The sequence below is a fragment of the Protopterus annectens genome, chromosome 1.part0 (genome assembly GCF_019279795.1).
Source record: "Protopterus annectens isolate FY-2018-M chromosome 1.part0, PAN1.0, whole genome shotgun sequence".
NCBI lineage: Eukaryota > Metazoa > Chordata > Ceratodontiformes > Protopteridae > Protopterus > Protopterus annectens.
The window spans coordinates 637,911,860-637,924,198 of NC_056725.1; the positions used below are offsets into that span (position 1 = coordinate 637,911,860).

At 37.9% G+C, this 12,339-nt stretch overlaps 1 protein-coding gene across 1 annotated transcript in view; it reads left to right on the forward strand.

The window, feature by feature from the left end:
• Positions 1-12,339, forward strand: part of LOC122793057 — a 1,451,532-nt gene that overhangs the window by 42,846 nt on the left and 1,396,347 nt on the right. The window contains exon 3 of the mRNA XM_044060785.1: positions 6,470-6,718. Coding sequence (XP_043916720.1) covers positions 6,470-6,718 — 249 coding nt within the window. The remainder of the gene's footprint in view (positions 1-6,469; positions 6,719-12,339) is intronic.

The following is a 12,339-nucleotide window of genomic DNA, read 5'->3' on the forward strand; positions in this document are numbered from 1 at the left end:
CTTAAAGATGCAAACAAAAGCAAAGAATACTGAATTATATTAAGAAGTGTAAGGTGCAAATAGTGTTGCAACATAGTCATTTGGATAGAAATGAACATGTGGATTTACCAAAAAAAGATCCAGGGTGGATATTCAACAGAATATCAAGGATTAAGGTAAAAGGGGAGCAATAATGCTGACTGTGAGGGGGGCTGTATAGTGATAGGGGAGAGGATTTGTGCTAGTAAGGGGTTACTGGCCGTGGTTGAGGATTTCACATTAGGCATATATTTATATTCCATCTAAATGACTACTTTTGAGCTTAGAAGAATTTTGGGCAAAATAATAAGCTTTCAAGAAGTAACATTATTTATATTGGTGACTGCAATCTGATATGGAGTAGTGTAGATGTATCAGGGGACCTAGAAGGGAAAATATTACAAAAGAGGGCAGATTTTAGAAGGTGAATACAAGAATATTTGGTATGGAATGTTTAAGTTCAGTAGCAGGAACTTAGAATTTGCATATTATTCCAAAAAATACGGTTATTGGGCTAGGCTGGATAAAAATTATATTTCACAAGAGCCTATGTATTTAATTGAAAGCAGTAAGATAAATGCAATATCTGTATCAGATCATGCAACATCTCTCTATCCTATCCTGTTCAAAACACAGCCATTGCATGAATAATTCTTTTGTCTACATTTATGATGTAGTAATTTAAACATTCATTTGTTATTCTTGTAAATATCTTAAAATGCTGTACTTAGTACTTTGAATGTTTTTTTTAATATCGTCTTTCTGTCTGGAGCTTTTCTCCTCGGGCCTCCACTAAAAACGGGCTACTTTGGCCCAATGGACTTTCCACGTCAACAAACTTTAATAAATAAATAAAATAAATAAACAGTAAAAAGTAAGATAAATATTCAAGGTAATGAAGTAGACTGAGAAAAAAGAATTACAGTACTGGCACTTTCCTACTGTATTTAAAGGAAAGTATTTTTAAGAAAAGTAGAAATGATTTTGGCATTGCTGTGGAAGGTCGATATTATATCAGAATGGATAGCTAGTAAGTATGATGAATTAAAATAGAGTTTAAAATATGGTAAAGTGACAGAGGAAGAAAAATGGGAAAGAATTAACTGGAATTATTTAAAAGTCCTGATAAAGTTTAAAGTGTTACAGAAGAATGGAAACCTCACAAACAATAAAAGGAACAACCACAGACTGCTAATGGGAAAATAAGGGAGCATTTGGATAACATGCATGAATTTAGTAAGTTTACTGTTAAGCAGCTATTTTTGATAGCAACTGTAGAGCTGAAAGACAGTTATCACAATGAGTTGGGCAACAGAAAGTAGAAACGGATATATCCAAACTTAGGGAGGCTGCGACAAGAAAAGTAACCAGAGATCCTATAAAGGTATTAGAAATATTTTGGAAATTTTCTGAAAAAGCCGGATATGGGAATATATATGGAAGACTTTTTATGCCCAGGTTAGGGAAAGGTAAAAGTCAAGAATTAATAGCTAAGATAGGAAGAGATGAAATAAAATAGTGATTTATAGTCAACTGACAGGGAAGTCTCTAGATACAGTTGGTATTCCTGTGGAAGTCTGGCAGTTAAGAAAGAAAGTGACAAAGACTCAGAAGGTTTTGGTTAATATTTTTTAAATGGGGGGGGGGGCATCCTCTTGGAAGAAAGCTATGGTGGCTATATTACCAAAAGCAGGTAAAGACTCTTCAGATTAAGCTTCATATACACCCATTTCAGTTTTAAACTATGATTCTAAAGTGTTTATATCTGTATTCAAGCTGAGAGCATGATAAAAGTGTTACCAAAACTGTTAGATATTGATCAGTGTGGTTATTTGGAAGGGAGCAAACATTTGACAACATTGCTAAAACAATATTGATCCAGAGGGAAATAGAATATAAGAAAATGCCACTGTTGTTGGTGGGCAGCGAAATCATTCAAAAAAAAAAATAAATAAATAAAAAAATCATTAAAAAATAAAAAAATAAATAAATAAATATAAAAAAAAAAAGCATTCAAAAGATTTATCTGGTATTTTGTGAGTTGGAAATTGATAGTACTTGCATTCAGCAGTAGAATAATGGGGTTAATATATATGAAGAGTTGGAGGCAATTATGAAGGAGGGAGGATTCCTGTCTGACAAGCTGTGGTTGAACAGAAGAACCAAGCAAAGATGTCTACGTTTCTTCTGTTATTTGGTTTATATTTAAAGTATTTAGAAAAGAAAGAAAGGGATTCACAAATTCAAAGTATAACTGCTGTGGAAATCTAGACAAGTTATCTTTATTTACAAGTAATATTTTGGACTTGGTAAATCATGTATCAGAACTTTCAGTGTTGTGGAACATTTCGAGACAGTTTTGAGTCTTTTTGCAGTGTAAACTAAATAAAGGCAAACCAAAAGCTACAGTGGTGAACTGTGTACCATTGCAAGAAGGGTTCCTGTCAGAACAACGAACGCTTGAAATGTCGAACATCATATGGTCGACACCATATGATCGACATTTCAAGAGTTCGAAGGTTGAATGTAATGGCGCTGTACGGTACAGAATGGGAGAATTTCTCTTTTTTGCACTGAAGTGCGGTCTCGGAGTTGGTATATTTAAGTAGGGGGGTCTGTGGGGGGTGCAGGGGGCTTGTCTGTTAAGGTCCGTTAACATACCGTTAAGGTATGTTTTTCTTTTCTTTCTTTTTTTTTTATTATATATTCGGTCTTTCAAATTTCGACCATATGTTTTCGAACATATGGTATTCGAAGTTTTGAAAGTTCGAATATATAACGTAGACCCTGCAAGAACTGGTTCGGCAATACGCACTTTTGCCTGGACAAGATACAGTGAAGTATTATGGATTTAAAAGGATCCTGTTATGGCATCTAAAGATAGAAAGAGATTACATAAAAGTTAAAAGTTAAGATACTTGAAGCTTTTGATTATGGGTAATTATGACTGCGAATAGTAGAAAGCAGTGAAAATGTTTTTTGTCCCTTTAATCTTATATTTACAGGTCGGGCACATTTTTTTAACAAATTGAGAAGTTTTTGTGTACCATAGCAAAGAACTGGAGGAATTTATTTGTCAGGGGAAGAGGACAGTGGTTAAGTGGAATACGCTGATTTTCCTCAGAACAAAGTGTTTTTGGGTTACCTGATGTGTGAGCCATGTCCAGCAACCTGTTTTTGGAGTCCATCCATATTCCTTGGGAATCTAATTCTTTGGTGGGTAAGCCAAGCAGATACCTGCTGCTACCCTCTGAGTGGTATTTCAAGTTCATTGGTGACACGAAGGATCTTCTGAATAGAAAGGAAACCTTACTGTGAGCTGTTTGCATCCCTGATCGATACCAAATGCAGAGATTTTTTTTTTACTTCTTCTTCTTCGGCCCATCTTTGTGGAGACCCCATAGATGCTTTAGACTACAATGACCACCTGCACAGCTCTGTGTCTTCCTTCCATTTCTTGTGATGACAAAATTCATATTGAAAGACAATCATTTGAAAGCCAAAGCCATTGCCGTAGCTCTCTTTGACCCTATAAAATCTGGTTCACACTGCTTCTGCCTCATCTTTTGGAAAAGCTCCTTTTCTTCAAGCCCACAAAGAAACTGCTTTCCCAAACACTGAGCATATTGCACCCCGATATTTATTCTATCTCTGGCTTATTGGTTGGCTTTTCCACTTTCAGCAGTTGCCAGTAACTCTGCCTTATCAGGTGAAGTGACCAATGTACTGACCTCTTCCCAAAAGCTCAGCATAAGGAGGACTTATAGGGACAAATGGATATACTTCTTAATGTGTGCTACATATAAAGAAATTAATCCCTTTTCACTAACAGCTCCCACAGTAATTGCAGTCTAGAAAGTTTTTTTATATTGGTTTCAATTATTTTTCAGTTAAATTTCATCTGGCTGCTACATTTAGTGGACATGAAAGTTTGCAGTCTTTTTAAAGGGATTCTATTGTTGTGGCATCCTTTACATTATTTAGTATCTCCCTGGAACGTATGCTTAATTCTCAAAAAATTGACACTGGCATCCTTTGAAACTTGTAGCTACTGTATATTTAAAGTATGTTACTTGGAAAATTATTTTAGTGGTTAATACTTCATCCACAAATGTTTCAGAACATCATGCTCTTTCTGCTGAACCTGCTTATCTGGACCTTCAAAAATACAGAATTGCTCTTAGAACAAGTCCTTCATTTATGACTGAAGTTGCAACTAAATCAAATTTCAACCAGTATATATTTTTTTCTGGATCACTGTAACTATAGGAAGTACTCATGCACTTCAGCATCTGAGATAATATATGAACAAAATATCCACTTGTTTTTTTTTTTTTCCTTAGTCCTTGGGGCAAAAGTTCTCTAACTTTCTCTTAATGGGCAAAACCATGCCTGTATGGAATAACAGCTACCTTTTTTGTTTTCTTTTTTCTTTTTTTTTTTATTTTCTTCTACGTCCTTGGGGCAAAAGGTATCTAACTTCCCCCTTGCCAGATGTAATTTCAAACATAGCAAGTTATTACCTGACTTTGTTAATCTTTGCTGTACAAAATCTGTGTCAACTTCAGTAGCCTTCAATAAAAATGTAGTTCTTTAAGATAGCCGTGCAGAGGTTACATGTCTTCACTAAATACCATTGCAAAACATTTTAAACTGGAAATTGTTGCAGGATTCATATCTGCTTTTGGGGCTACTGTTATTAAGGCCATGATCTTCTAATGGACCATTTAGTTGGGACTCGAGTTACAGAGAATGGATGTGTTCCTATCAGATATGAGAGTTATCTACTTATCATAGTGTTAGATCTATAGGAAGGGGTCCATCCACTGTAATGATGCCCCCTCATCTTTCCCTGCCTTGACCAAGAATGTTTGTGTCTTATTTATGTATATGTATTTACCTTTTACTAGAAATTGTCTAACTTCATTGTGGAGAGAGAAAGCAGGGTTGCACATGAGTGGATGGGGTGATCCTCAGCAGCCTGGGAAAGTGCGGATTGCTAATCCGCCCTAACACTTTCAGTCTTAGTCTTTTGAGTTACATAGGACACGCCCACTCTTACAGCTGCAACATTACTTAACAATAACCCAAGAATTGGTGTGAGTGTCATGGGATTTACCCACGGGTGGCATGATCTCACAATGGTGCAGTGCGAATGATGAAATGGAGCCAACTGCAGATAAATCCTGATTCCCACACCCAGTTGTGGGTTATTGCTATTATATAATAACATTATTTAAGAAAGAAATTGCTTACCTGTCTTAAATATTGTCTTTGTATAATGGCCATGTAGTGTTCCTCTGTTCTTCCTGGTTTACTGATGTACTGTGCATGCGTATGGGGCTTACATTCACACGCTTTCACAGTACATCAGTGCTGTTGAGGAGAAACATTGGAGAAAAGAATATCTGTGTTGCCTCTTTTTCTCTGCCATTATAACCTTTTATTGCAAGAAATCTGGTCAAAGCCCAACATAATGCGGGGAAAGAGTTTCAAAAATAGGGACCGATTTTAAGTATTGTTCTTCTAAATTTAGAAAGTTGCTGGAGTAAGAGGTTTTGTGGTAGTTTGCATTTTTAGAAGGATATAATGCCCGGACCTGAAATGTCTGTTGTTATTTAATGACTTAATCCCCAGTGACTTGCCAGAAAAATACAGTTTTTATGAGGAACAGACAAAAAAAAATTAGGCAAAAATCTGAACAGCTGAGAGGTATGGGACTGCCAGGATTTTAGGAGAGACAACACAGAAATGCAAGGAAAATCAAGTGCATTTATATTTGTTTAGTTTTGTAGACCACACTGTTTTTTTCTTTTATTTTGCTGTGTCCTGTAAGCATGTGCCAATAGAAAAGACTGGCCACTCAACAGGACTTCAGCAGCCGGACTTTTCTCTATTGGTGAATGCTCAATTTACATTTGACACAATGGTTGAGCTGTCTAGTCAGCGCGCATATTTTTGAATGGCAATAAGCTGTTATTGTACAATTGTAAATAAATTTCATTTTTCCAGACTTTCACAGGCAGTATGAAAAGTGCAATACCTTTTACTAAAATCTTAACAGGATTGCAATATATGATCTTTGCATTAGTCTGGATTTAATCCTGCTAATTGTTTTAATGCACAGAATTTTTTAATTTATTTGAATTTTAATACACCACTTTATTGCTGTCATACATTGTTGATACTGTCATAGTCATTCACTTGTAAAAAACTCAAGCTGAGATTACTGTGAGAATGTTAATGAATATATCTTTCATTATTTGTGTTAAATAACATCATATAAACTAATGTGGCGCAGTAGCAATGTTTAAACTTGGGTAGTGTTTTCATTTTTTGCCAGTCTTTTTGTAGTGCTATTTTCTGCTGTTTTAACTAGACAGAATATGTATAACAGACCGCAACTGTTGTTATTTCAGAACAAAGATAGTTTAATATCTGCTTTTTACAGATGATGATGATGATGATGATACTGAAAATGAGAAAACAGCAAAAACATTCATCATGGAATCTTTTCCAAATCGAAACTGCTTTGTCTTTGTGCAACCTACAACATCGGAACTGATTGCAAATTGCAGCATGCTTGAGAATACTTCTTTGAATGCAAAGTTTTTTGAACAATCAGAAGCTTTCTGTCAACATATATATAATAAATCCAAAGTTAAATGCCTATGTGGAGAAGAGGTTAGAAATGGTGAAGGTGAGTACATGTCTAATAATAATAGTTGTAAAAATATTTGGTTTAATTTTTTTTAAAGCTAAAATAAATATACTTGCTGTCATCTAATAACTTATTCGGGAAATACTATCCAAGCTTCGCTAAACACAAAACAACAAATTCATAGATGGATGAACATTATGAAAGATGGATATTACTTCAAGAAATGGATGAAGTAGTATTCTCAAAAGTGTCATGTATTATATTGTTGACATTGTAATCAGTGACCAGTCCACCTTCCCAGTCATGGGCCAATAAAAACATTTTCTTGTCTGAAAGCTTACTGTTTTTCTTGCTGCACTGTCTGATGGACTATACATAGAGGGCAGTGGGTATCGGACATTTAAAAAGATTACTTCAAACATAGTATGCCATAAGGAATCAGGTTTGTACATCTCATTATACAGTCTACCCTATGAATGACTGAAATGTGATTATTCACAAAAACATTGCTTTATCACAGTTGCTTAGAATTTATTTCTCCCAAAACCTACCATCAGTGGCATAAGTGAGTGAAGACATAATCCCCCGATCTTAGTAATATATAGGATAATAGGATCATAGGAAGTTACTAGGCTAATGACCCTAGGGCCCTTACAATCCTAGCCAAGTTGTACCCTTATTTCCGGAATCAGTACATGTTGCCCTTGTCCAAGAGGGACAAAGGTGGAACCCCCATGGTGAATTTATGGCTACCCATCCAATCGTCCAGATTGCGTTTGACGAGGGCCATTGAGGTGCTCTGTTTGACATGAAGTGGGAGTCTGTTCCAAAGGTATGGTAACCCCTGGGAGACAAATCTGTCCCTCCAGCAGGTTCTGTTAATGTCACATACCAAGTTAAGGTCTTTAGAGCGAGTAACCTGTGAGCTGTTTGACTTGAAAATGTGCAGCATTTCCAATTAAGCAGGGTCAGATTGCCTTATATGCAAGGCAGAGGTCACCTCTGAGTGGTCTGTATGAAATAGAATAAAGTGACAGTGATTTCAGATTATCCACATAGGACAGATGCTGAAGACCTTGAATTTTCCTTGTGAAGAACCTTTGTGGTCTCTCCTATTGCTGCAGGTACTTGGAAAGGTACATACACAAAGGGGTGTTGTACTGAATTATTGGCCTGATGAGGGAAGAGTACAGGGAGGTTATAACTTCTTTTCTTCTGGAGGCAGTGCCCTTACTTATGAGATGAGCAATATAGAATGCCCTTCTTACCATTGTGGAGACATGGTGGCCAAAGATAAGGTTGCTGTCAACCTGTGTGCCCATGTCTCTCACCACTGAGTGTGTAATTAAGGTGTTGCTATTGATGCGGTAGTTTGCAGGAACTTCACCCTTAGCAAAAGGGATGATAATACATTTTTTTGCATTGAGTTTAAGACCATGACTTTGGCACCAATCATTTGTTTGTAAAAGACCCTCTTGTAGATTGTTGTCATCATTTGGAGATTCTGTGACGGCTCCCAGTTTGCAGTCATCAGCAAACTTTGTCAACCACAGATCTTTAGTTTTTGCTTGTACTTTGGAGAAATAGTTTCCAAACAGTAGAAGTTCCAGGACTGATCCCTGTGGAACACCACTAGTTACAGGTCCACACAACAGTGGGGAAAAGACATACTCCCTATTAAAGCATACGATGATTTTGCACAAGCAGTAATTCCCTCTGTGCCTAAGAGTCTAGCTTTCCAATCCATGATAAAAAGTAATTATGACCATTTGTGTTCATTCAGTTAGAAACTGACTGAATACATGTTGATTGGCTGTATTGAAACCACATACACATTTACGGACACACACACACACACACACACACACACACACACACACACACACACACACACACACACACAGCTTTCTGGCATGCATCTAGCATGAATCTTCTGAAGCAGAACAAGACAGAAAATGTGGTCACTGATGAGGTGTATCAAGAGGCTAGTAATGGATCAGGACAGTAAGATGATGGCTGTTTGGAGTAACAGTCTTCAGTTTTTGTGTTGATCTTACCTATGCAAGTGCTTTTAAGTACTTTATGATCAAAATATTTTGAAGGATTGTGAGCAGGAGTGGAAAATTCCTCAATCCAATGTTGCCTATTTTCATCTGTTTCAAATGTATGGGGTGTCAGATCCAGCTGGATCCTATCTCTGTGCAAACTTTGAAGTTTCATCGGATCCAGAGGTCTGACTCTTACCCTACCCATAATTCTCTAGACTGTTCCTCAGATGCCCAGATCTCGTTTGCTGCTCAAATGATATGGGCATGAGCAAGAGCTGTCCAGCAGTGGGTTGTACATTTTTTTTTCTGCTACTCCTCTGTTTCTGTGAGAGTTTTCTCTCACATTGATACCTTTTCTTACTGTAATTAAACATTCTCACTAGTTAGATAAGATAGTTAATATTGTTAGTGTAGTTATGGTAGTTAGGCTTATTCCTTTAGCTAAGGCCTTAGACCTTCTTTCATTCCTGTTATATTAAAAAAGTGCTTAGATATATTTACATATGTTTAGGATTTCCTTTATATATTTAGTGCATAGTGTGACAGATATTGTTATCTTGCCTTTGTGCTTGACTGTTGCCTCAGGTTTTTTCATGTCAGAATCTGTTGGCTTTAAAATTGCTTGGGGTGTGGATAGAAACTTCTACCCCAAGACCCACACCCTAAATGTGTTAACTGTCTAGGTGCCACACACCTCAGTGTGGATTGCTAGTCTTGTACAACATTCAGCACTAGGGAACTTCTGACCAGAAGGGACAAACTTGTCTTGAAGAGGCTCCTTCTGGCACAGACAGAGGCTACCCCTTCATTTCATCTTCTTTGGCTTCCCTTTCAAACAGAGATAGATCTAAATCAAAGGGGCAATAAAAAGAATGAGGAAAAGAAAAAGAAGGTAAAGACAAGAGAGAGAAGGAAATGAGCAAGTCTCCATCTAAAACTTTCCCCAGAACTGATGACCTCATTCCATCCCTACTCTAAGGTACTTCAGGTGTCAGATCCGATGACCCCCTGGGTCCAGTCTCCTTCTCCACGCATCAGTTACTCACCGGGACCGGTGATTTCCAGGCTACAGTCACCGATCTTGCAAGAAAAGAGGTGCACTCGACTGCCTTCAGTGGCATCATCCACTCGGTCATCAAGAAGCCTCATGGAACTAGAGGTCAGTAGGATGATGAGGAAGATTTTTAGGATGCGGATTCATCTTGGGGTTATCCTAGTACTGTCCCCTGGGAAGGTACAGAGTTCTGGCCAACTTATCCCTCCCTTGTCGGAATCCATACTGACTTGTTGCTTGGGTATAGTGTTATTAGGTCTGACTGGAATTGGAGCACTTTTGTTGGCACCAGAACTACTTATGACTTTGATGCTAACTGCTCCCCTGTCTCTTTCTCTCTCTCTCTCTCTCTCTCTCCCAACTCTAATGCCTTCAAATCAATATGAGACTCAGACACTAAGCTTCGGCACCAGTTTCTGTGGAGAGTGAATTGATGTGAGATTCTCAGAGCCATCTCTTCCTCTTGGAGTTTCGGCCTTGTATAGTTTGGATCCAAGATCAGCTTCAGGGCTGAGTATCTGCAGTGGCAAAAGATTCTTCACTTCTTTGGATTGCATGGAATTCTTGGTGCCAGTGGAAGCTTCGGCCTTTGAGGTCTTAGAAAGGGTTTTGGCAAATACCAAAGACAAGGAAGCTTCAACCAGTTTGGCTCCACCCAAACTCCAACTTCAGTCTTTCTTCTCCTTTTCATCCTGTTGGACAGGGACAACCAGTACCAAGGGCTTCCTAGGAAGTCTGCTTTGTCAGTTTCCTGCCCAGTACTGTTCCCCCAGAAGGTACCACCAGAAAACAGACATGCAAACGGAAGCACCTAGACTCTTCCCCAGAGTCTTTCACCGAAGATACTGACTTAGAGGAATGGGAGAGTTCCCCTCGCTACCGCTTGGAAGAATTCACATTTGGTGATATTCTTGAATTAATGAAGCAGAGAGAGGGTTGGTTGTCCAAAGACCCTTCTCTGTAAAAGTCAATGTTCTTGGAAGCTTTTGGTTTTGGACCAACATCATCCTGGGTGATACCTCCTGTTGAACCACTTGTTGACCTTATGGCTTAACTGGCATGGAAGGATCCTGATATGGTTGAGCCCATCCCTAAAAAAGCCAATTGAATCTTACGTCTGCATGCGGACAGGAAGCACTGGAATAAGGGTCCACCAGCAGATGCTATGGAGGTGGCAGCAGCCACTAAGGAGGAGCTAACAGAACAAAACTCCTCTGTTCATCCTTCTAGTAAAGAATATAGGGTGATGGACAGGCTTGGGAAGTGTACCTATGCATCAGTGACTTTTGCCCTTAGATTGCTGCACTATCTGGCTCATTTAACAAGATTCCAGAGAGACTTGGCTAAAGAGATCACCAGTTTCTTCTCGGGGATACTGTCTGCGGATGTTCAGAAAACAGTGGATTCCCAGCTTTCCACCCTGCAGTCCTCCTCAAATGTGGCCATGCATTTACAGTCTAATGCAGCTGATGGTATGGCCAGAGCAGCAGGCACATACATTGCCATGTTTAGAAACCACAACAGAACCAAATAGTAGATGCAGCAACAACTTAGATCACACATGACCAGGAGTCCACCAAGCAGTTTTCTAAACAGTAGTATTTTATCCGGATAAAATTTCTCTTAGCTCTTCAGCTAAAAAGCCTTTTCATAGTATAAAAAACACAAATAACACACATCCTTTGTATGCAAACAATTTCTCTTAAATATTTAATAAAATAACTAAAGTAATTGTATCATTACAAAACATTTACCCAGTTAAAACCCTCCAGTTATATTCTGCATTAAGTCCCTTAGGAACTAAAGTTTCATACTTATATAAAAATGATTCTTTTTGCGATAGTTTGTTTCAAAAGAGAAGTATTGAACCTATCCACCTTAACCTGTTCTAATATACAGACTTGAAGTCCTTCTACATTACTACCATGATATTCTTTAAAATTTGCAGCAACTGGGCTCTCTATATTATTTATGTCCCTAATATATGTTCTAGAATTCTAACTTTAAATGCCCTTTTACTTTCACCGACATAATGTTTATTACATGGGCATCTAAGTACATAGACAACCCCTCAGTATCACATCTAAAAACATTTTTTCTCTCATATTTTTTCCATTAATATTTGCGAGTAGCCTAACCACAAAATTGCAACATGAACACCTTCCACAAGGGAAGGGCCCTTTAAGGCTACTTCCCCTTCCAATATTGAATATTTAATAATTAGGGGAAATTGTTTTGCATATAAAGGATATGTGTTATTTGTGTTTTTTTTCTCTCTGAAAAGGCTTTTTAGCTGAAGCGCGAAGAGAGATTTTATCCGAATAAAATACTACTGTTTAGAAAACTGCTTGGTGGTTTCCTGAACTGATATTACCATGCTTCACTATGCCTGGATGCAGCTTTGTGACTTCGTCCTTTGTTAATGCTTTTTATGATGGTTCCACCATGTTTGGACCAAATGTCAAAGATGCATTCACCAGGAGCCAACATGATAGTAAGACTCTCTCTCTGCAGTGGGAGTTCACCTCTGCACCCCACAAAATACTTTCTCTAGGAAG